This window comes from Phallusia mammillata, chromosome 2, assembly GCF_965637545.1.
Source record: "Phallusia mammillata chromosome 2, kaPhaMamm4.hap1.1, whole genome shotgun sequence".
Classification (NCBI taxonomy): domain Eukaryota; kingdom Metazoa; phylum Chordata; class Ascidiacea; order Phlebobranchia; family Ascidiidae; genus Phallusia; species Phallusia mammillata.
In genome coordinates this window covers 20,162,508-20,187,621 of record NC_137253.1, presented here as the reverse complement: position 1 = coordinate 20,187,621, position 25,114 = coordinate 20,162,508, and the positions used below count along the sequence as shown (strand labels likewise).

The 25,114-nt window shown below is 37.3% G+C and overlaps 3 protein-coding genes across 3 annotated transcripts; all 3 read left to right on the top strand.

Moving 5' to 3' along the window:
* The first annotated feature begins 65 nt into the window (after positions 1-65).
* On the top strand, positions 66-5,833 carry LOC145214564 (WD repeat and FYVE domain-containing protein 2-like). The gene is made up of 12 exons (XM_080083118.1): positions 66-298; positions 431-498; positions 1,405-1,478; positions 1,534-1,588; positions 1,681-1,831; positions 1,895-2,016; positions 2,249-2,366; positions 2,500-2,605; positions 3,024-3,136; positions 3,370-3,489; positions 3,970-4,078; positions 4,471-5,833. The coding sequence occupies exons 1-12, from the start codon at positions 159-161 to the stop codon at positions 4,501-4,503; spliced, it is 1,209 nt and encodes a 402-aa protein (XP_079939244.1). The 5' UTR covers positions 66-158; the 3' UTR covers positions 4,504-5,833.
* A 607-nt stretch (positions 5,834-6,440) lies between these two features.
* On the top strand, positions 6,441-8,454 carry LOC145213117 (uncharacterized). Its single transcript, XM_080081354.1, has 9 exons — positions 6,441-6,474; positions 6,597-6,748; positions 6,860-6,977; positions 7,044-7,158; positions 7,514-7,659; positions 7,807-7,928; positions 8,017-8,154; positions 8,213-8,371; positions 8,437-8,454. The coding sequence occupies exons 1-9, from the start codon at positions 6,441-6,443 to the stop codon at positions 8,452-8,454; spliced, it is 1,002 nt and encodes a 333-aa protein (XP_079937480.1).
* Positions 8,455-12,250: 3,796 nt separating this feature from the next.
* On the top strand, positions 12,251-16,430 carry LOC145213116 (uncharacterized). The gene is made up of 9 exons (XM_080081353.1): positions 12,251-12,263; positions 12,405-12,580; positions 13,458-13,578; positions 13,645-13,759; positions 15,466-15,611; positions 15,715-15,854; positions 16,012-16,134; positions 16,192-16,350; positions 16,413-16,430. The coding sequence occupies exons 1-9, from the start codon at positions 12,251-12,253 to the stop codon at positions 16,428-16,430; spliced, it is 1,011 nt and encodes a 336-aa protein (XP_079937479.1).
* The last annotated feature ends 8,684 nt before the right edge of the window (positions 16,431-25,114 follow it).

Below are 25,114 nucleotides of genomic sequence, written 5' to 3'. Positions count from 1 at the left end.
AATGTTTTTGTGGTGAGTTGTTTTAGTTGTAGTATGTCAAAGGTGCTTAACAGTTTTCTCTATTAAGAAATTTATGTATTTTTTTAGACTTGTTTCTCCTTGTAAAGCAAATAGTAGCCATATTGTTTAATACAGTCAAACTGATGAAATAATTCACCATGGCTGCTGCCATTAAAACGAAGCCCCAGGAAAGACAGCCTGTTCTTCTCAATCGCATTGAAGATGATACACAAGATATTGTTACTGCAGCTGTATTTACACCTAATGAAGAAGGAGTTATTACCATCAGTGAAGACAAGTATTATTCGTTTAATTGTTTTATATTACTTTTATTTACTAAATTATTAAATAAAATGGTTGATGTTAATTTTTCTTTGGTAAAAATATACATGTTTTGTCAACACAACTAATAAACTGTGTTATAATAAAGGTCAATTAGGATTTGGCTGAAGCGTGAAAGTGGACAATATTGGCCAAGTGTATGTCACTTTCAAACATGTAAGTATTTTTTGACAAGACAAAAACATAAACATGTGGGTTGTAATGATTATAAGCAAATATTTAAAAGTGGCTCACTGTTTGAAATATTTTTTGTTTGTTTTTATCTGTTTGACAGATTGTTTTTTTAAAAACACCTAATCTTCTATTACACAATGTTATTGTTGCAAAAAAAATTTCAAGCTTCAGAGGTTTAATCCTAATTATAAATTCAAAGACAACACACTGTTTTTATTGTTCCCCTCCCTACAGCTCACTCGTATGTGCTTTGCATTTAAATAAACATTTTATAACTAGTAGATTTATTTGCTCCATCAAACCTTAGCAGCACATAAATGTTCAAACCTTTTTATTTTTAAATGGACTACTAAATTTTGGTTCTGCATGTATGCCAGTCAATAAGCACAGATTAGCTGGTTTTATTTAGGGCGTGGACTGCTGCTAGTTTTCAGAATGGGACAGTTACATATAGTGTGTAAATTAAAAATAAAAATAGGTTAAACAATATCGCACAAACTTTTACATTTAAGTCTCTTCGTGAGGGCAAGATTTTTAAAGGAAGTTTGATAAAAGTCCAGCTTGTGGGGTATGCTTCAAGAATGTACAGTAAATGCAAATAATGACTTTTATAGGACACAGCCAGTTCGTTATGTATAACGATCTATTGAATGGCTAAATAGATCATTCAGTTACTAGAACTTGTTTGTGCAGCAACTGGTTTCCTTTGTACCTCACAGTTTTAACAAAATCAAAAAATTCCATACCAATTTGTGTTCTATGGTAAAAAAACTAATTTTTGGGCCTAAAAATCTGTCAAATAAATTATTTGATATTTTACTACATTTAAATCTTTTAATTTTAAGTAATCTACATCTTGGCATAAAATTAACACAGCTTTTTTTGTAGCTCCGTGTTCTGTACTGTATTTTGCGAAGGACAGCAAGTTGTTGTTTGTTGGACAAGATAATGGAAATATTGATGTAAGCCTGTTTGTACATTTTTTTAACACTTGTAAAGGTGTTTTTTATGTTACAGGAGTTTCAAGTGTCAGATGATTACAATCAACTTATACACAAAAGAAAATATCTTGGTATGATTAAGTCTGTGCTCTGTTTTAACTTTTTGGATTTTTTACAACCAACAGCAGTCAAGAAACATACCTGATTTATTATTACTGTGCAGCCCACCAAAGAGAAGTAACAGGGTGTGTATATGCCCACCAAAATGAAGTGCTTGTGGCCAGTGGAAAGGACAAGTACATCACTTGGCATTTGACCAAGAATGGTCAGCGACTGGGAGGATACCAGACCGCTTCTGTACCAAACTGCCTGCAGTAAGTATAAGCCAAACAAATATCTGTTCTATGAGTTTGCATAACACAGTATCTGATTTGTAGATATGACGCACAGTCTTACTATGTGTTTGCTGGGTTAAACAATGGTGAAATCACCATTTTAAAGTTGGACAAGAATGATTGCAAACTAGTCACTTCACTTAAAGGTCACTCTGGAGCAATATGTAAGTACTTCATTTAACTGCGTCACAAAATACACAATTTAAGCTTTTGGTTTTCAAAGCAATTTGTGATTTTCATGTTGTGTTAGATCTAAGGGCAATGTTACACTTTTCTTTCCATCATTGTTAAAGTTTGTCAGGTGTGTTTAAATGATTGAACCAGTGTCATCAATTGTTATGTAAAGTTGCACATTTAGCAATGCTAATGCAAATAAATATTTCCGATTTTTCTTAGCCTGCCTTTGCTGGGACCCAGCTGGTGAAATTTTATATTCTGGATCATCTGACAAAGCAGTTATACTGTGGGATATTGGTAGCAATAAAGGAACTGCAATTGAACTACAAGGCCATCAGTAAGTGATTGAAGTTGCAACATAATATACATTATGCATAGTAAACCAACAAAGTTTCTGAAAAGCACACTCATTTTGTTTGGTGTTCACTTAATGTTAAACTTCTGCCTAAACAATGTAAACTATGTTTTAGTGGCAAAGTAACTTCCCTTCATTATTCTGCAAACACACGACAGTTACTATCTACTGGTGATGATGGATCACTTGTTGTGTGGAACATGGAGATTAAAAGACATGAAGTAATGTTGCTGTATATATTTACTAAATGTACCTTGTATTTTGCCCACTTTTGAACAGTCCAGTTTTTTATTCAAATCAAAATGAATTCTTTTTATTTTCACCTTTTGGTAGCGGTAAAAAAGTGTTTTTTGTTGTTGGAAATCAACCACCACCTTTTGGAAATCATTTAAACTTCCAAGGACCACATGTATAAGCTTGTTGCCTATGATCTGTTAACTGTTATGGTAAAAATAACAACATCCATGTTTGTTGCGATTTTTGGTTTATATGTTTGTTTTTGTTTGCGTAACATCCATGCATTAAACATTTTTAACTGTTAGAAAATTAAAAAAATACCAACAGAATTAGAGCAACATATGATTTGTTTGCTTTTGAAATGTTTCTTTTGTCAAATGTGAAATATTGTTTGTGGAACAGACTCCAATATGGCAAGAGAGCAACCAATGTACAAAATGCAAGCAACCATTTTTCTGGAACTTCAAGCAAATGTGGAGTGATAAAACAATTGGATTGCGACAACACCACTGCAGGTTGGTTTATGTTGTCATGCTTGATTTGGTGTCTGTTTTAGGGTTGTGTCTGCAACCAAAACTTTACTGTTTTAAATAATGTATTATGAAAGGAATACCAACAAAACATACCCGTTTAATATAACTGTGGAAAAACACCATTTTAGTGGGTTTTGCTGTTTTCTGACTCAATGATTTTGTAACAACCGATATTGCCCCAAGCATATGTAAGCCTCTTTTTTCTTAATTTACAGGAAATGTGGTATTGCTGTGTGTGCTAGTTGCAGTTCCAGTCGAACCACCATTCCACTGTATGGTTTTGAGTTTGAGGTTCGAGTGTGCGAGGAATGTTTTCAGTCTGTCACTGAACAAGAGTAAGTTAAGAGTGTCTGACAATAAACATGTTTTCCTGTGGTATCACATGCACCTGGTGCTCAACAATATTGCACTAACACTAACAATTAGCTAATAACAAATAAACCTATTAGTGTTTCTTTATTATTGACCTGCTTTACGACGCCATAAATTGAGAAGGAACATTTATTTTGCAACTGCAGTGGAACAAACGACTATTAAAATCGATTTTTGGGCCTTTGCCAAACCGAAACTAGGCTGTCACGTTTGGAAATGACACAACTAGGATAGCAGTTACACTTGAAACTATTTGCGAACGATAGGAAACTTCCAAAAAACAAAAAACAAACTGCCATACTTTATCCTTTCGCGGGTGTCCTTTAAATCCCATGTCAATAACTTGGGTGTAAGTTTGCTATAGTATATAACTGTTTCTGTGCGTTTTTGCTTGAACTTGTGTCTATGTTCCGCTACTTGAAACACTTCCTTTGTTTCATCAGTCGCGCGCCAACTGCTACTTTCCACGACCTGAAGCACAACGTGATCAACTCGTATCCTGATTGGTCGAGATCTTGGTTGGTCACTTCCGGTTCCGACAGAACACTTCGGGTTGGTCATCCGATTTTTTGAAACTTTTAGATATTAAACCACTTTTGTGAAACTGTTAGATAAGTTACTTGCGTTTCTGCGGTTTGACTGCAGTAAACAATTTTACATAAATTACAAAACATAAAATACATTTATGTAGAACTTTTGTCCCGAATTATTAGTGCCTACTAAGCATTGATTAAGATGTTTGCAACCTATGGCTTCACTCGTGTTTAATGCAAAAAGGCATGTTTTCAAAAAGTTAAAAAGAGGGGATATGTTTTAACATCTATATATTCTATTTTCAGTGATTAATTGTCATCAAAAAAAAACGCGAGTATGCCAATGGCGCAAGTTGTATGGAATTTCTTTAAATGAGTCATTGTTTATCCTTAAAATGTGTTGTTTTACAGCTGTGGGATTTGAAGCAGATTGTGACCAAGTAATTTGAAGTTTTTCGCCGGTCGAAGGCGCCAGTACTTCACGTGTTATCTTCATTTTATTTTCACGCCGATTCTTTCGTTTCTCTTACTTTCCCCCTCTTCACTCAATGTGGTTGTTCGTAGGGACTCGGTTGTTGTGAGTTATGTAAAAGCAGATTGACTTGACAATGTCTGTTGATTATTATTGCTCTGATTTTCAGAGTTCTATCATTCACTAGTTACATAGTATTGTCATTGCGCGATTTCGGAATATTTATGCATTGAATGACTTAGCAATTTACATAACCTTTTACAGGTGCACCACAATTATTACCCGAATTTGATTAATACCCGAAACATAATGTTTCTGCAAAAAAAAATATTACGGTTTGCTAATTGGGTCCCTTTGTATAAATTTACCAATCTATCTTATTAAAACGTATTCAACAATGTGATTTTTTTGCCTTTACTTCATGTATGAATAAGCTTGGTATTTCAATCAAGCAGACCAATGCAGCCAAGACTGGATAAAAAAACGCAAGCATGTATACAGCTGAAGCAGGGTCGCAAAAATAAATTTCCTGCACATACTTGTGGCTTGTAACACACAATGTTCAATTAATTGCTTGTATGTGCGCAGAAAAGATGTTCCACAAGCCCTTTATTGAAAAAAAAAACAATTATCACAAGCATAATGTGATATTTGTTTTTTTTGGAATAAGGGCTTGTGGAAACGAGCATAAACGAACCGAGAACGGAATCCCATTTGCGACATGAAGGGTTCAATTTGTTTTAAGGTCCAGAAATCATTTTTGGTCCCAGTAACCAAACCCACTTTTTGCGTACCACTTTGAAACTAACAAAGGATCCAATTAGACTCTGTGTTGTGCATACCGGCCCAGCTTCTGGTCTAATTACCGATAAAACTCCCCTTTAGTTTGCTTGTAAAGTGAATGCTTTCAAATTTACATTTAATCTTTCCTCCTCCCCTACCACAAAACAAATGTTTGGTCACAAGCACATGTGAGAATTCCCATGTACCATACGTGAGAATTCCCATGTACCCATCACTGTACATTTATGTTGCTCCAGTTTCAAACGACCTGCAACGATATTGAAAAAGTTCTATGCTGAGCATTTTGAAAGCAGCCCATTTTTGTCTTGTCTTGCAGTACTGCTACCTTCTGGTCACAAACTTTAGACGTGTTTTGTGAAATTCGATTTGCTTTCTCGTCTCTATATCTGTACAGTGTTTGGTATTTCTTGTGAGCTTAGTTTTGGGCAACTACTGTCGCCGATGAAGAGTTTCGTAATTTTTCCGCTTGACTAGTTGCAATAAACAATGTGTTCTGTGGCTGAATTTGTCTTCAATCTTCGCATTAGCAACTCAAACTGTTGAAGTATTGTACCAAGTCGTTAATATTGTTTTGTTCAGAAGCGTCAAGTGTCGTGGCTGACAAGTATTAAAATAAGAAAGAGAAAACTCGCCCGGTTGAAATCTTAACGCACACTAAAGACGATAGTACCAAATAATCCCAGTGACCTAACCTTAAAACGAAATAAATTTTAAGCCGCAAACTGGTTAACAACTAAACCTTTTGTGTGTGCGGTGTCGGTGACCTAAGATTTTTTTACGGTGTCTGCTGTGGTACTACGCATACGGTTTTTACTAATAACGACTTTTACTAATGGCCCTTTTAAGTTTCCGTTGCCCATCGAATAAAAGCGATATAAAATTTATACAATGATGAGAAGAGTTTCATGACTGGCAGAGTAAACTGACGTTACAATACAATTAAAGTAGTGTGCTTGGTGGAAAACAAGTCATCGACATTTTAATGCTTTAGTTTATAGGCAATTACGACACTTGAATTTAGGTATAAATTTTCTGCAAACTTCTGCAAACCCAGAGAAACAAAGACTCGTGGTTGTTTTAAGTGCCCTTGGTTAGAAACACGAAGATGATTCTAAAAGGTAACATATTATTATTTTTGAAGAGGAAAATGTACAAAAAGCTTTAACGTAAATAAAAATGTGTCTCCAATTCCATCGTAAGATGGTTATACTTAGTTGAATTTGTTTCTCTTCCTCAGTGGCATTTCTTGTTGCATTTTTTGTTTGCGATGTGAATTCGCATGGACGTCTTTTGGAGCCTCCCAATCGTTCAAGCATGTGGAGAGTGAAAGAAACTGACCCAGCCATTAAACCGTATCAATCCATAGTGACAGCAAATTATGACGACAACCAACTGTTCTGTGGTGGATATCAGGTCTGTAAAATAGTTTTTGATACTTTCCATAAAATCCAAACATGTCTGAGATTTCATGCACCAAATGGAATGGTTGTGCTAGATTAAACGTTTCAACTTGACCTTCTGTAGCATCAAAAGAACCTAGATGGAAAATGCGGAATTTGCGGAGATCCATGGGACGGAGTTCGTGAAAACGAGGCGGGTGGACCGTATGCGAAAGGAATTATAGTACGCAACTATGCACCAGGTCTGTTCACAACATTTTACATTCCGTATATTCCTATAGTACAAATCTACTTTGTGTGCGTTACAGGTTCAGTGATGGACATTACAATAGAATTGACAGCTCACCACATGGGATTTTTTGAGTTTCGTCTGTGCGAATGGAACAATCCAGAAGTGCCAGCCACTCATGAATGCCTGAATCAGTAAATGTTTTCACACTTTTTAGAGTCTAAATTCTAAATACGCGAACCTGTGAACATTATATTGACAAGTTGCACAATTGGAAAAAATATTCTTGTGATATATTTGAGATTTGCAGTGAATCCCTTTAATTTTGTCAAACTAAGTAAAATGTCATCAGGCTTACACTCATTTAGGCATTAAAACATAAGTTAATAATTGTTTATTCGTACATTTTCTTTATTTACATTATTTCGAACAACGTTAGACTTGCGAACTCCCACATCAGCAAACAAACTTTACAATTCTTATTTTCAATAGTGTTTTCGTTGTAATCAGTTTCAATAAAGTTTACTGGAGCTTTGTAACTATCCACAGGAACTTGTTGAAATTCGTCGGAACCGGAGAAACTCAATACTTCGCTAAGCCGGACGGCGGGTCGCCCTGGGTTTACCACATACAAGTTCAGTTACCTCCAAGTTTAACCTGCACACAATGTATTCTGCAATGGAGATATCATGCGGGTAAGTTGTGTTAGAATTAAACCATCCTTGTGGAAGCAAGTGACTTGCAATAATACTGATGAGACCTTATAGGTCGAAACAGTGTGCACTGTCTACAACTTAGACCTTAGGTTTGACAAAAACTACTCGATTTTGATATTTTATCAGGAAATACGTATGAATGCGACTCGGACGGGAATTGTTGCGTGGGATGCGGACCACAAGAGGAATTTTACGGATGTGCAGATGTTGCTATTGGTGACGTTGCGACTCTTCCTCCGCCCAATTGGGTAAGAGAGCAAAGTCACCGGGATATTCTGTTCCTTTTTCGGCCCTGCATTCAAATGTTTTTGCTTTCTATGTGGCGATATTTAACAGAATGAAGTTGCAACTACCCCGACTGCTGAGCCAAGTAAGCCAAGCGCAACAACTTTGTCACCAACGACAACCCCCACTAAAACTACCACCACGACAACCCCAGTAGCTCCACCAGTAGACGGTGAACCAACCTGTCAGGTCAGTGTTAAATTTCTGTACAGAAGAAATGCAATCTTAAAAGTGATTTCCATTTTAGCACGGTGTTCCTGGAAAGTACAAATATGATTGCACAACATACTACACTTGTACAGTGAACTACGGCGGTCCATACGTATACAGTTGCCCTCCTGGCACAGTGTATGATGAATATCGCCAGATATGTGACTATGAAAGTAACGTCCCACCCGAATGCGGGGTAAGCACCGCCATTACGCCGAATTCTACTTTAGGTTTTACAATAACATTTTGTTTTTGTTTTAGACCAAGACAACTGCTTGATGGTGAAAATGGAGCAACTTATATATCTTTAATTCTGCTCTTGGTTATTATCTTTAACTTCTTCGAAGCAATCTGTACATTTAAAGTATAATTGATCGTGTAACAATCAATCAAGTTCACAACGAGAGAAATTAAAAAATCGTCATTGCTCCTAATGTGTAAAAAATGTAATTAATAGATTCAGACGTACACAAAGCAAATATTTCGCGACCCGTGCCGATCTCTAAAGGATTTGTTACGGGGCCACCCAAAAACAAGGCATTAATTGTTAGTTGACTATAGAGCTTTCTACAATGAAAACCTAACTAAGTAATCGACAAAAAGCCTAAAAACCAGGATCATGGCGTCATAAACAGTTTTGTTAAACCGCTCGATGAATGTCTGTTACACCGCTTACTCAATTCTATAAATACAATTAGATCTATTTCAGCAGTTAACTAAAAGGCAATCAAATCCTGGTCGAGTTATTTCTACAAAAACACGCAAGATTATTTTTCACTTATTTTCGTGAGTATACTTTACATATCTCAAAGTTTGTTACGTCACAAACCAGAGCAATCATGGGTAAATTGTGTGCAAACTATTGGCTTTTTGATGCTTATACACTCTTTACCAGAGGTCGCCAAACTTGTGTTTTCGTTTTGAGACAGACGCAAACGATTTTAGGCCACAAAATATTTGACCTCTCCCGAAATTGTTGGCTGCCAAGCCTCTGCCTGTAATGTAGCCATCAATTGCGAAAAAAAGGTCTCGCTTCCTGTTGACTTATGTAACACGAAATTTTAGTGACAATTTTTACCCGACAACCTTTAGAAACAAAGCAACTCAAAGAATCCCATTTAACAAACTTATTGATAATTGTTGGTTGTTAAAATATGAAAAAAATCCATGCACCGAACCACGGATATTTGTAGGACCGGTTCGCAATAAGAGGTTTGTTGGAAACCAAATGTTTTGTAATTGGGGTCTGTGGTCCCTGAGGGGCAAATAAAGCGAATTTAAAGGGACCGAGAGCAGCTTAAAGAATTTCTACTTTTTTGTATTATTAAATATTGCAATCATATAGGCATAGAAGTAATAAGTGTAACGAGGATCCTGTAACAAAAAGAGAATTTTATTCCATTTCAAGTAACAGAAAAGGTATGGTTTGCGCACAATATTTATATTGTTCTAGAGTCGTTTCAACGACACTCGTTTGTGACGTAATAAACTGCCATTGGATTATTCCCCCTTAAAGTAATCTTAAGAAGCAAAACAAAACTCATCCTGCGTGTGCTGTTGTTCGAATACTTTTGTAAGGAATAATTTACTTATAGTTGTTAACTACAGGTTTTGTTTTACAAAGTTATGTTCATTTTTAGCAAGATATATAGCTTGGGCCGCTATAATGCTTGAAGAATTGCGAAACGAGCGCCATGACGAAAAATTTAAACAGTTTGAGAACCACTACCCTCAACAAATCTGAAAGATACATCTAGTTCTAGTACCATCAGACAAAAATTTAGGTGGCGTAAAAATAAACTTCGAAAGAAGCGACGAAAAAAGGTGACGAAAAAAGCGCTTTTGCAATTAACAGAAAGCCGCCATTCTATTTGTACGCCCGAATCAATTCAACTGTGGGTTTATATGCAGAAAGCGTTTTAAAGTAATATTTAATTTCTTTTCGCCTAGCGCCAGAGCGCCACGCATCATTTTAGCGACGATTCTTTTGTTTCTCGTTCTCTTGCCTTTGTCATTCAATATGGATTTGGTAGCGACTTTATCGTTGTGGGTGAAACTTCGCAGGTTCTACATCAGTGGTTCCTAAACTTCTTAGCGTGTTTTCCAACTGATATCAGTCACTAAGTTTAAATTGCCCCTCGTTTTTTGGGCTTTTCGATTAAAAATACTTAAGTTTGTGACTAAATATTTAGATTTATGACCTTTAGATATTTGAGTGAAACTTAAAACAAAAATGTAGGTACCATTGACTAATATAATTTCCGTATACATGTACATAATTTTCACCGGATAAGAAACCACTGTTCTATATATAGTAATACAAGCAAATAAACTTGGCGATGTCCGTTGATGATGACCATTTGTGTAACGACTGACCAATCAACAATTAAATACCTTTTATAAATTTGTGTCCCATACATTTGTTTAGTACCTTGTAAAAAGTAGGGAGCAAGTTGGAAAAAGCATTACTTTTGGTGGTTTGGTCATTTCATTTGAGCAGGCGCACAACAAAAATAGGGTCGCGGGCGTAAATTTCCCATTAGCTAGATTTTATTCCCGTGTAACACACTATTATTCAGAAGCCTATATGCTATACTTGTTTGTACTAACGTCAATAAGATGAACGTCACATGAACACACATCGGTTCTAAAAGCGTAATTACGTCACACAGAAAGAAAAACGCGCCTACATTTTTTTTACGTATCTGGATGTTATACATTCTCGTTCACATCAAACAGTGGTGAACAGGTAAAAGATGACGTTCGGGACGGTTTCTTCACAAGGCCGCTCATTGGTAAAAACTATATCCAAAGATCCAACAGTTAGAAACGCAACACAAAAACTATTGTAGTCTCATACTTCCAAAAGTCACCGCACATCCCAAAATTGTAGGTAAGTATGGTATAAGTACCTTGATTGGAAAAACTTTTTCATTTTAAGTTTAATGATGAAAATAGCGGCCCAGATAGACGTAAAAAAGACGTACTTTATTTTTGAAAGGTTTCGGCAAATGCTCATGCCATCATCACTGATATGATGGCCACATCAGTTACACCCTGTTATATGTCCTAAAGTGGACGTATATGTATGCAAAATCCCATCGTAGCTTTTACCAACAGTGGCACCACAAACAAAATGTTTGGTCTGTACAGTGTTTGCTTGTTGCATCAGCCAGTGCGTTCTAAATTGTGGGTAAATTTGTATTTAACCAGAACTTCGCACCCTTTAATCATTAAGGTTAGCTGTTTCGCAACATTAAATATTCGCAGATTACAACTTCAAAACCAATGGGTGTCAAGTGTCAAGTAGGCTATTTCGTTTAACCACTCCCTGCTTAAACCCACAAAAAAGGTGACGACAGCAAAAAAACGACCTTAACTAACCTTGAAAATGACATAAACTTAAGCAGTAAAAACGCAAACAACGGAATGACTCTGTTTTCGATGGAGGTGACCTGAGTTCTTTTTTTACAATTACCGCTGTGATCTTAAGTGTGTGATGACAGACGAAAAAAAATGTTCTTGAGCTTTGATATGGCACCATGGGCGCCGGCAGAAAATTTTGCAAGAGGGGGCAAATTTTGGCTGATACTTTACCGCATCAAAGAATTTGTTATATATGAAGCCATAAATCGTGTACTTCACAATTGAGTTGCCTAAAAGTTAAAGCATTTATAACGATGTAACAAATCCCCGCGCTGCCACTTTAATTAGGTTTGCTGCTAAATATGTTAAATTGAGGTACACTGAAATTCCAAGGGGGGGCAAGTGCCCCCTCTTGCCCCTACGTGGCGGCGCCCATGTATGGCACCTGAAGTTTCCGCTGAGTAATGAATTAACCGATGTTAAATTGACATAATGATGTGGAGATTTTCACGGCTTGAAGTGTAAACTGACAGAACAATACAGTTTAACTACTGCACTTGGCGGAAACTAGTCAACGACATTTTAATGTTTTATTTTATTAGCTATTACGACAGTTGAATTTTGGTATAAATGTTCTGAAAACTTCTGCAAATCCAGAGAAATAAAGACTTGTAGTCGTTTGAGGAGGCCTTGGTTAAGAAACACGAAAATGATTCTAACAGGTAAACAGCATTTATTCATTGTAAACGAGTTTTGATCCTCACAACTTTAAAGCGAATTTTTATATATATTTAAAAGTAACCAAAACATACTGAGGTATTTTTTCGCACTTATAAAGAATAATAACACGCCTTTTTCCTCAGTGGCATTTCTTGGTGCATTTCTTGTTTGCGATGTGAATTCTCATGGACGTCTTTTGGAGCCTCCACGTCGTTCAAGCATGTGGAGAGTGAAAGAAACTGATCCAGCTATTAAACCGTACAAATCTATGGTGAAAGCAAACTACAACGACAACCAACTGTTTTGTGGTGGATTTCAGGTCTGTAAATGCTCAGATACTGAAAAAGAGTTTAAAATAATCTTTGATAAAAAAACAATTTTTAAAACAGTATATCTCAAAAAATGATAACGGTTAGGGCCATTAGGGTCGGGTTAAGGTATTAGCATTTAAATATAAAACCCAAAATAAACTAACCCCAAAAAATAGTTACTAATGTAAAATTTTTAAACATTTGCATCCTAAACCAACCCTCTTTAGCCGCTAAATAAATAATTCAGCTCTTTATGCCACCTATCGAAAATAAGGACTTTTGGATCACCCAGGAGGCACCGTGTTAGTAGCTCTACCAAAAAATGTGCCTCCCTTTAAGGAATTTGATTAAATTGGACTATTTAAAGCAGGGGTGTGCAACCCGCGGCCCGCGGGCCACAATCCGGCCGGCCAAGCCATTTGGTGTGGCCCTCAACAACACTCTGATTAGTTTTCGGTAAAACTCCTAATTTGCTATACGTAACAAGAATAAGCTAAACCAGCGCATGGAACTTAATTCACCCAGACCTATGGTCTTCTATTCGCACTAGGTGCTTGTTGCGTACTATACCGAATGTGACGTAATATACCTCTTTGTCTCGTAAACAATTACTTTGTTGTGAAAGGCAGTGTTACGACGAAACTTACTTGTACCTAACATTTTAACGTTGATTTTAAAAGCAAAATAAAACAAAACGCAGGGGTGTGGAAATAATATCGACATGATATTATAATGCAAGCCGCACAAACAGTAGTGTAAAAAAGTGCAAATACGGTACATGAAAAAAATGTGTGGCCCTCGCTTGATGTCCGAAATTGGTTATATGGCCCACCGCCGAAAAAGGTTGCACACCCCTGATTTAAAGGTTTGATGTCTTGCATATAGTACCAGCAAGAAGAACAAGGTGGGAAATGCGGAATTTGCGGTGATCCATGGGACGGAGTCCGAGAACACGAAGCCGGTGGACCTTATGCGAAAGGAATTATTGTACGCGATTATGCACCAGGTCTGTTCACAACATTTTATATTCCGTCCATTCTTAGGGTAAAAGTCTATTTATTTTATGTTGCAGGTTCAGTAATGGACATTAAAGTGGAATTAACAGCTCACCACATGGGATTTTTTGAGTTTCGTCTGTGCGAATGGAACAATCCAGAAGTGCCAGCTACACATGAATGCCTGAATCAGTAATTTCGTTTACATTTACAATTTAAATTCAAATTGGGAGTATCTAAACCAGTGCTCCGCAACCTTTTTTCACTCACGTCGCACCATACAAGCTTTAAATGTTTGGCGCCACACCCAATTTTTCGAAAGACTAAAAGAAGCATTAAGCCATCGGTCTTAAACTTTTTGAGGGCCAAAAACATTAGTAAACTGCCGTAATGTTGGAACTTTTTGGTAAAAGTAACATGAACAAAAATGTTATGTATTTAAAAATGTCGTGCGTTTATGCCATATCATGTACATAAAACATTTGTATTGCAATAAATAAGAAACAGATATAGAGTGTAACAAACTAAAAAAACAAGTGCAATAAACCACTATGTGTGAAACAATGGCGTACAATGACGAAAAAATTAAAAAATTTGCCGCAACAATTGGAATTGCCGATTTTCAACAGGAGGGACCAGCCTATTTCCATCATACGATTAAAACGTCCCATTTATTTCTAGCCATTACTAATAAAGAATGATTGTTTCCTAAAATCGGTGGTCTGACAGGGTATTCCACCTAAGGTAACCACCTAAATTTGAAGTTAGTTCGCGGGCCGCACAAAAACCCTCGTTGGTCCACACCGGGCCGCGTGTTTTGAGACCCCTGCATTAAGCCAGTATAAAGTATATTATGACGTAATAAAACATGAATGTGTAGTGAGTAGTGTAGCTTTAATTTTGTGGTGTGAACTGTATCTTTTGCTACAATGATAAAATACACAAAAACAAATGTTAAACAAAAAGTTACGGTTTTGCGGCGGCACACCCAGCATCGTCTTGCGGCACACCAGTGTGCCGCGGCACACCGGTTGCGGAGCACTGATACATTCTAAACCAGTGTTTCTTAACCTTTTTAGCGCTTGTACCCCTTGAGCTTTCATGATATTTTCTCGTACCCCCTCTCTACAATGGCCGACGGAAGCAAACAATAATGGGAATTAATCTCAGTGTATTTATAACTTACATGTTGAATGCATGCATTAAAACAGTCTTGTAAGTTCAACAAAATTTACAGAACACCAACAATCAGTCAATTAAAATCAACTACACATAACAAAGTAACTTGTTACACATTCTTCACAAATATGCCTAAATAATGTATAATTTCACATTGACTGTCGTACCCCCTACTTTGGTGCTTCGTACCCCCAAGGGGTACATGTACCCCTGGTTAAGAACCCCTGTTCTAAACGATATTATAAAAAGCTTGGCCGAACGGTTTGGCGCGCCTGACCCATATACAGACATAAAAAACCTGATCGGGATTCGTCCCCGGGAGAATCCTGGGTTCGAACCCCGTAAAAAAAATAAAAAATAAAAAAATAAAAAGCACATATACTTTCTGTGTCTACACAGACAAGTTGCGCACATTGACAATTTTTGGCTTCTGGAAAGAGTGTATTTACGGTTTTCTGTACATTATTACGAACTTTCTATGAAGTTATTCCAGGAACTGAAACATTCAATATCTTGTCTTGTTCCAAAACTGTCGGTAAACCAAATTTACCATTGATGGCTACAGAAGCACACATTGGGTATATTAAAAAAGCGTTATTTTTAAAACATCTAAATTTGTCTGTCTTATAAGGACTCTAAATAACTTTTCTTTGAATTGGTTTTTATTGTTTTTACTGTGTTCGATCAACTTTAATAATGCATTGCACAATTGTCGGCAGAAACTTGCTGAACATTTTTGAAACCGGAGAGACAAAATACGTAGCTGATCCGAAAAGCGGGCCGCCCTGGGTTTACGAAACGAAAGTTCAGTTACCTCCAGGTTTAACCTGCACACAGTGCGTTCTACAATGGAGATACCATACTGGTAACTTGTTAAATTAGAAGTCATTGTGGAATTACTGTAAATACTACACAAATACAAGATATTTTTTTGCATAACCGATACTTCGAATTTGCCTATTCTTTAGCAAACTCGCATGGTTGTGATCCTAACCCTGACCCTGACATTGTCGAAGACTGCTGTGTGGGATGCGGACCACAGGAGGAGTTTTACGGATGCGCAGATATTGCTATTGGCGACGTACCAACTGTTGCTCCGCCTAATTGGGTAAGAAAGTTACCCGCTTATTATCATGCGACTATAGCACTTTAAGTCGTCTGTCCAAATCGAGTTACACGATTTTTTTTAATGGGCTATACTTGCGCCTGAAACAATGGACAACCTTTTCGAATGTATTTGCTTTTTAAGTGGCGATATTTAACAGTATGAAGTTGCAACCACTCTGACTGCAGATTTGGATAAGCCAAGTACTACAACTCTGTCACCAACGACAACCACCACGACAACCCCAGCAGTGCCACCAGTAGACGGTGGACCAACCTGTCAGGTCAGTACTGAGTTTTTGTTTCCAAAAATCAAGTAAAGACAGTGGTTTCCATTGTAGCACGGTGTTCCTGGAAGTTACAAATATGACTGCTACACATATTACACTTGTACACAAAACAACGGCGGTCCATACGTCTACAGCTGTCCTCCGGGTACTGTGTATGATGAATATCGTGCATTATGTAATTTTGAAAACATGGTCCCACCTGATTGCGGGGTAAGGATTGCTATTATACTAATCTGTTTGGGATAGTGTGTGACATTTTGTTTTTGTTTCAGACCAAACCATCTGACTAAAGGTTGTCTCGAACCGCCTACCTATAATTTCTTTACATTTGAAACAATCTCTATTGTAACGTGATAATTGCTCCTGCTTAAATTAACTGGATTAATAAACGAAATAATTTAAAGCACATTGTCATTAAACGATACTGCGATTTACAGCGCATTGTTAAGTGTAGAAAAATTTGCTGCAAAGGGCACCACGAAGGTTCAGGCGAAAAGATTTCTGTCAAAAATGTTTGTTAGATTTCGTGTTGTTTTGAGCGTCGAATGGCAATAAAATTTTTCTGCTTCGCACTGTGACAATTTGTACGGGTAAAATGTGACCATTCATTTTGTAGTTGTCATATATTGGTGTATTAATGTGCAAAGAAGTTACCTTAAATAAACAAATTATTTTTTTATGGATATTCACTCAACAACTCCGCCATGTACAAATTTAATATAGAATACCTAAATAAGCAAAACGCATTTCTAGTTTGATATGTTACGACTGTTTTTGTCCACAGAAACGCCTTTATAGACTTTTTAATTGCAAATCCTAACATTGTAAATGTTTTTAAACTCAAATGTTTTGCAATTTTGAAAGGTGTTTAAGCCATATCACTTTATTATGTTTGTTTTGCTTGAGAAACTGCACATTACTTAAAATGTGCTGTTTGGTAGGTAAATTATCTATGCAGCCTTTAGCATAGCATTTCGGCATAACTTAGAAGAACATAACTTAGATTTTTCCTTCATTTTATTCTGATGTTGCTGCGTATAAAACGTCAATCATCATCAGTGTTTCGCGCTTGGGCAGTGGACACAAGTTTTGCGGCCCACTTCTAAATTGACATTTTGAAGTGGAAAAGCTGCTTTTGGCGGTTGAACCTTAAAACGCGAACGTGGCGATGTTGCCAAAACAAGAAACAATCACAATTTTCCGGAACACCGAGATTCCAAAGTTTCGCTTTCATGGCCGACCGGTGTAGCTCTGTTTGTCGCTCGTAGGTATTTCCAGCGTCTCATTAGTGGGGCCCAGGTGTCTTGGGGCCAAACCTTAAAATGCATCGCCACTCGCGGAATTCTAATACCGGATGGCAGGTTTGTCAATAAACACGTCTTGAAAGACAAATTGATTCCACGGGGGTCGCATTCGCACGTGCAAGCGTTCAATGGTTGATACAAATGCAAAGCTTTTTGAAAACTCTGTGGCCTATTTTTATGTGTGCGCTTTCAAGGCAACGATCGAACAATTCATTTTTGATTCAAAAGGAAATAGACAATGCAAAGTTCAAAACAAACAACGACGCTAATAATTCAAATAAAACCTGATTGTGCTGGCCTTGTGTACAAGTCAACTGTTATTGAAACTGACACTGAAATAATAAGACTTTAATTAAGGCACAGCTTGCTTGATAGTATGGCACAGAAGCGGTTGGTGTTGAATTGTTTGTGTTTTGTGTTCGCGTTTTATCAAGCTTGTCGAAGCGTCAACGCTCATCAAAAAGTTCATGTCGTTGGTAAAACGTTATTCTTCGAAGTGAACGCTCCGTATGTGGTTTAATTTACACCTGGAATAGAAAATATAATAGCAACAAGCTTTATTGTTTTTCGGGTGGTGTGGTAATGAGATATTAAAGTAAACCTTGTTGAGTTTAGACGTGCCCAGGGCAACTGTCATTGAAGCATTGTGTGGCAAACACCACTGTTTTGTTGCCAAAACGTTTTATTAGTCGTACTCTTTGGAATATTGTAAGACATAATGAAAACTAGATTGTGGCGTGTATGGAAGCGCCAATGAAATGCGAGTGTTTTAAATCTAATACTTCTCGTTTAACAAAAAAATAAACGCGATATTTTTATGAAACAAATGTATCCACCCAATGTTCTTTAATCAAAATCACATTTTAGGTTCGTGTTGCTCATGTGTTTATAGTTATCAAAAACAACAAATTATTTTTCAAAAATTATAGAAGCTTTGCGGAGGGAAATAGCAACGAAATCAGTCTTTTTAATCTTTATTTTAGATTTGTGCATTTTGTTTTTTCAAATATTGCCTTGAGAATCGTTACTGCTTTTTAAACAAAATAAATTAGCACACTTTTATGGCCATTTTATGGCGATGTCGAACATATTTTGTTATGAGTATATAGTCAATTATTATGTTACAAATTATTTTGAACTATGATTTAAAACTGATTTACTGTTCAGGTGAAAAATATCAAAACTTCGTCGGAACAAATTGGTCAGCTGGTAAGACCACAAGAAAAGCGTGCTTGTCAAATTAGTTTATGGGTGTATTTTGTATTCAAACAACTAATACGGGCTTTCATATTTCGTAAAAGGTGGATTATGGTATTTTAAAAAGACCGGTTATTATACAGTTTTGAAATTTTATCACATATTATTGTGTTAATATTGTTATGGATAAATTACAGACGAATACAATGGACAAAATCTGATTTACCTTCACATTCCCCAAGACGATCAAAAGTGTGTTGGGTCAACACCTGCACACGTGCCCAATGACGTGGGGCAGAAAAAAAACAGCGAGACAGTCGCCTAAATAAAAGTCGCGACTCGAGTAAACCTATGATTCAGTCCAAGCGTAGCGGGACCTTTACTGAGCATTGAATAAATACTCCTACAACAGTGGTAACATAGTGTTTGTAGAAACTGCATTGATTGTAAGCGAAATATTCACGGAAAATGTCAGGAAAATCTGCTCACATGCTAATGGCAAAATCTGCCTTTCATTTGGGACGGGAAAGATTCGAAGATGAAAAGGAAAAATTCGGTCGCTCATCTTTCCGTATTGACGATTTGCTAAAGAAACACTCTACTCATCGTTTTGACGAACATGAGGTAGGTGTATGAGAACAATTTATAAATACACTATGATCTTATTACACGACTTGACTATTCTGAAGATGCTACATTGAAATGTTTAGTGACGTCGCGTACGTATATTGTTTTAAATTGTGATGCACGGTGGGTAATAAAAGCCCACGTTAAAAACTTTTTTCTATTTTAAACTTAATAAAACCAAATTATTATGTCTACTGTGGCAACCTCATATGTAGTGTTTAATCGAATCCAATAAACATTTTGCTTATTTGGCCTAATATGAAAGATTGCATATTTGTTGGTAACATTTAACGTCACTTGACTTGTTACAACCTACTATAAGCTATAATTTGTATCACACTATTAACCGAAACGTCATCTCATGCGTATATACTTGTTAAGATTCGGCAAGAAAGTAAAAAGCAAATGTTTAAAATTGCTGTATTCATAGATCCAAGACACACATCATAATGATCAATCTTCCCCATCTCCAAGTACAAGCCCAAGTTCACCACCTCAGGTCATTCAACACAATCCATTTAGCATGGACACTCTTTCACTAGCCGCGTTTCAACATCATCACAGACAGCAGCAACTTCTTCAATCTTCTATTCCTTGTTCATACCCGTACAATCCACTTTTTAAACTTGGGTTGAACTTTTTGCCCAGCAACAATTTGTTTGGTCGAGGTAGGCATTTGAAGTATTACTATGCGAATTTGCGAATGTTTAATAGCTGCGACACTTTTCGATCAAGTGATTCATTTTATCAGGAAAAAGTGAGAGTGGGAACATAAATTTTAAAATTTTAAAATTCAAATTTTTGATTTGTTTTATTCATGTTTTATGCATTTGTTAAATAAGTTCAACAATATTCAGACTTAATTAACAATTTTTGGTTATGCGTAAAATTCTGCGCAGCAAGTAAAGTTGATCTAAAACAACACAAACAATCAAGTGAATTTTGATAAAAGCTTTCTAAAAATTCTCTATTGGCGATTAAACCAACAAATTTTACTTCTTATATCTCGAATAGATAATATTTACTCCCGATAAAGCGGGTCAAAGATGTCTTGCAATAATGTGACCATATATTTTACCTTTGTCTACAAAATAAATCGATCCGCTTAATCGCAGAAAGCTGCACTAACGTCTGGTGACTAAGGTAACACTATGTTATGTTTTGCCAACCGTTGTGCTTGTTTTATTTCAGACTTTTTGAATCCATATCATCCGTATGGACCCAGCACAACTTTCGACCATGTGCCATTTTTTATTCGGGATCGCTTGTTACAGTACGATAGCAGTGGGTCAAGAAAATGCAGAAGGTTTGAAACGTTAATGACATTTGTCTATTGATTTGTATTTACAAATATTTTTTGATTGTTTTTGGCAGGAGTCGCACTGTTTTTAGCGAGTTGCAACTGATGGCTTTGGAGAAGCGTTTCGAGCGGCAGAAATATTTGTCGACGCCGGATCGGATGGAGCTTGCCGATGCATTGGGTTTAACACAATTGCAAGTCAAAACTTGGTACCAAAACCGCCGCATGAAATGGAAAAAGCAGGTAAATATAGTTTTGTTTAAACAAGGTAAATTTTAAATAGCATGCTTGCTGCGTTGAATATACGAACACCAACAGTTTGAAACATTGTTTCCCAACCTTTTTGCGCACGCCCATAACAAGACAATAATGAAAGAGCAATGGACAAAACGCAGTCCAATTTATCTGAACATTCCTATGTTGCTCCTATGTCCCACGTCGAAAACACACGTTTTAAATAAAGTCAGGTTTTAAGTCGGCCGAATTGTATCAACGCATTCTAACATAGCGGTATACACTTGCGAAAAAATCAAAAACAAGAGCGAAAAATGTAAGAACATTCGATAAAGAAACTGATACCGTTTTTAAAACGGCAAAGCATTTATAACAGTTTTATGTATTTGTGTGGTCACAACCGTTCGCCGAACATTCAGGCGGCGCTCCGAAACTCTTGTCGACGATTCGCCATTTTGATCGATTTGAACGCTTTGACACGGACTTAATGTGATTTGAGGTTCAGTGCCTAAAGAAGGCAATATTTGTCACAGGGGCAAAACAGGAAGGTGGTGGCAATTTGTGACTCAACTCGAAACCAGGTGTCCGCAAGCGAAGGGTAACGGGAAGTTAAACAAGGGGTTGGGCGGCCGGCTGATACCCCGACGGCCAGGGTCGTTGTAATGTAGCATCAAAGTTGATCGCCCGAAATCGAAACGCGAAGGTCGCTGGTCGCACTTGATCACGCCGGGGTAATGTCTTCCGCGAGTTTATGTTGTCATGCTTCGTCGGTGCGAAACAGCTAGTGACCGCCGCCTCAAAACAACATGAAAGCACGTGGGGTGATGTTGTACCGCTGTCACGCGCGCCCGACTAATCGATCAGATAATGGCCAACCCCCGATGCGACTCACTACAGAAACATGTTTCATCTTGTGGTGATGTTTGAATTGTTGCAATAATTTTTTCGGAGTGGTGACATTGTTTCGACTTGTTAGGGCACTCACCGGGGTACGCTTATCATACATGATGGGTACAACCCTTCCGCAGGCAGCTTCGACTGACATGGCTCCCTGTGTTCACCAAATTCTTGTCTGTTTCTCGTCAAAGCAAGCGTAAAGCACAAACAAATTATCCGTTGACTATGACCACTTCACACGACCGCGGCCCTTTGTTAGAAATCCAAACCCTAAACATGGCTCCTAATGTCGCACTTCAAAGCAAAGCTGTGCTTTCGATTGACTTGTCAGTCTGAATTGGAACAGGTGAAAAGGAAGAGTCTCGAGAGCGATTTAATCATAATCTCTGATTCGTTTTAGTGACTTGCCACAAACCCGACAGCAAGAGATTTTGGGCAATCCTGGGAATGCAAGTCGAATATTTTTGCGATTTCAGATTTTTTTAGCAACAATGTTATTTGATTTACTTACCACTTTTATGCATTCTATGAAATTCAGTTATTATTCGAACAATGGTCCTTGGTCACAATATAAACTAATTACACAATATAAACTAATTTTAATGTTAAAAAGTAAGACAATGAAGACATGTATTTTAAGTTAACGACTAACTCTAGTCTAAATGTTAATTTTTTTCACCCAGGTCCAACAGTCCGACTCCTCAAACGAATCAGAACAGGAGAAATCTTCGAACGACAGCGTTTTGGAAAGTTCCGAATCGGGTTCTTGCTACAAAGCACCCCCAAGGACAAACGATCCACAACCACATGACTCAAGAAACACAGGATCACCAACTAAATCTCCCGTAGGCCATCCCAGAGGCGAACATATGAGACAATTTCGGTCACAAATGAATCCCAGCCAAACTTCTGATGAATATCGCAAACCACTGGATCAAGCTCTGAATGCGGCATACATCCCGAAACCGGTTTATCGTGCGTGAAGTTAATGTACTGATACGAAACAAAGTTATGATTGCAGTAAAGCTGTGTTTGATCATTCTACCATCAATGTTTTTTGTTGTTTGACTTTAATTCTTGTTTGTATTGTGTCTGAAACAATTCGGTACATTAATAACTGTGTTCTATTTTTGTGTTTTGTTTTTCTCATGTGTGTATGCTATACTGTTTTGATAATGAAATTTCTTGCATCCAACGAAATAAAGTTTTGGTAGTTAACAAAATAATACGGTTAAATCTGTTCTGAGGGACCAGAATAATTATTTCTCCAGTTAGCGTGTGAATTTTTTTGGGGGGTGGGGGCTCGGTAAAACGTTTTTGGGACACCGTCTTGCATAATAACGTATTTTATAGTGTGTAGTGTGTTTTTATAGTCGATCTTAAAGTAAACATTTGCGGCCTATTTTGGCTCAACCCCAAACAACTCCTCCAAATGAATGTTTGAGAAAGAGCCAGCATAGTAATGCAAGTAGATCAACTTATGACCCGACAAACTGTGCACACACTTTTCAAAATGTTTAATATTTGTACAAAATTCCACAAATATATTCAATATTTTGCCGACAATATCATGTGACCGGTATTTGTTTCAGATACAATTAACAATTTGCTAATCACGTTGCAAAACTTTTGATTGCCTTTAATATACAACATAAAGGCCGAAGCCAAAACGTCGCCAAAAGTCCCTTTCTGTTAACTGAAACCGCGGTGCATCACTACTATTAAGCCTTAACCACTCTTGATCATGAATGAAACTTGCGGAAATGTACCTCGAAGCCCAAACAGAATCATGGAGTACTGAAAGAGGTGTGACTGCAATTAAGTTTCGATTATCTTGCGATAGGAAGCGTTTGTGCCCAAAACGCGACTCTTTGATTCATTTAATGAAATACCAACGAAGAAAATCTCTCTTCACATCAACCAAGTAGTGAATGACAATAAATGAACTTTATCGCAAGTGACTGCTGTTGGACGTTTGACAAAATATCCCATTATATCTCGCTAGCCCGTGATATTACGAGTTAATTGTACTGAGGTGCAGCGAAGCAAGCTTCAACATCCAGAGAAGAGATTTTCATTTCATTGATTAGCATTATAGCCGTGCCTTGATGGGGCATCAGCGGAAACATCATTTCAAATTTTCGTTTTATTTACGCATCTGTTTTTTTCTAATACACGCTTAGAAGTGTATTTTGGGATTAAGAGAAAACTTATTACCCCAAGAAAGAATTATAAAAGTACGAAAGAAGGCCCTTTCATTTCTATTTACAACTTCCTATTTATTCTTGGAGTTGTTACAACAGGGACATGGATCGAAAAGATTCGAAATTATTGGCACAAAATCATAGTCCGTTTGTAAAACACATTTCGAATTATCTGAGTGAAACGTTTACGAAAAATGGCTGACAAGTGTTCGATGATCCGCGAACTGACTGTGATAAATGTCGGGGAGCGAGTAATGAAGGGAAAATAAGCGCAGGTGGCCCTGAGCTAAGGACAAAACGGAAACATTGGCATGTTAACGGTCGTTTGTTTCCCCGGCCATCGGGCGAGGTCGCAGTCATTAACGGGCGGTCGCATCAAAGTGCGCAAACGAAAAGGCAAACAAGGGCAGGGCGGCCAATGTGTGGCCCCCAGCTTTATTAAGACTTCCAACGGCAGAAGATGTCACGATCAGGTTTACGTTCCGCTTGTTGTAAAGCGACGAGCGAGCGAAATTGCCTCCTCCATCGACTTGTAATCTCGGCCATTACGTCGCGCTGGGCCCCGGCGTCGGTCGGTTAGGACGCGCTCCCAAAACCGAATCCAATATCCTGAAATGGCAACCAGGCGCGGATGCATTACAAACACAAACTTAATTGCGGATAACCCGATTTATCAACATTTTAAGCCTAATTGATAATGCATGGTACATTTTAAACGTATAAACTTAGTTATTCATTCGAATGGCTGATTCTTTACCAGCAAAGTAAAAAAACGAATTTAATTTTTCAACAAAACGAATTAAATTGAAAAGAAACAAAATCTCAAATTAGTCTTTTTTAAGAATACCGCGCGGCGCAAATGGTTGGACAACACTTCCGCTTGGTACCGCGCTTGAGCAAACTTGAATAGGGGCACTTAGGTAACATTTCTTCCTGCGATAAATGATCACATGCGTCAATCAAACTCAAACAGTAAACATTCAACGATTTCGACAGAATAAAATATTTTGAATTCAAATGCAGTCGATGTCTGACTGACATAGAAGTGCTACAGTATTTTGATCATGTTAAATGACACAGAACCGTAATGAACTATAGCCACATTATGATTTTACTATGGGAAAGGCCCAGATAACTTTTCCAGGGCCGAGAAAAGTAAGGAACGTTTATTTTTTCTCATGTCACTGTACCCTCTGCCCCATTTTCTCTCA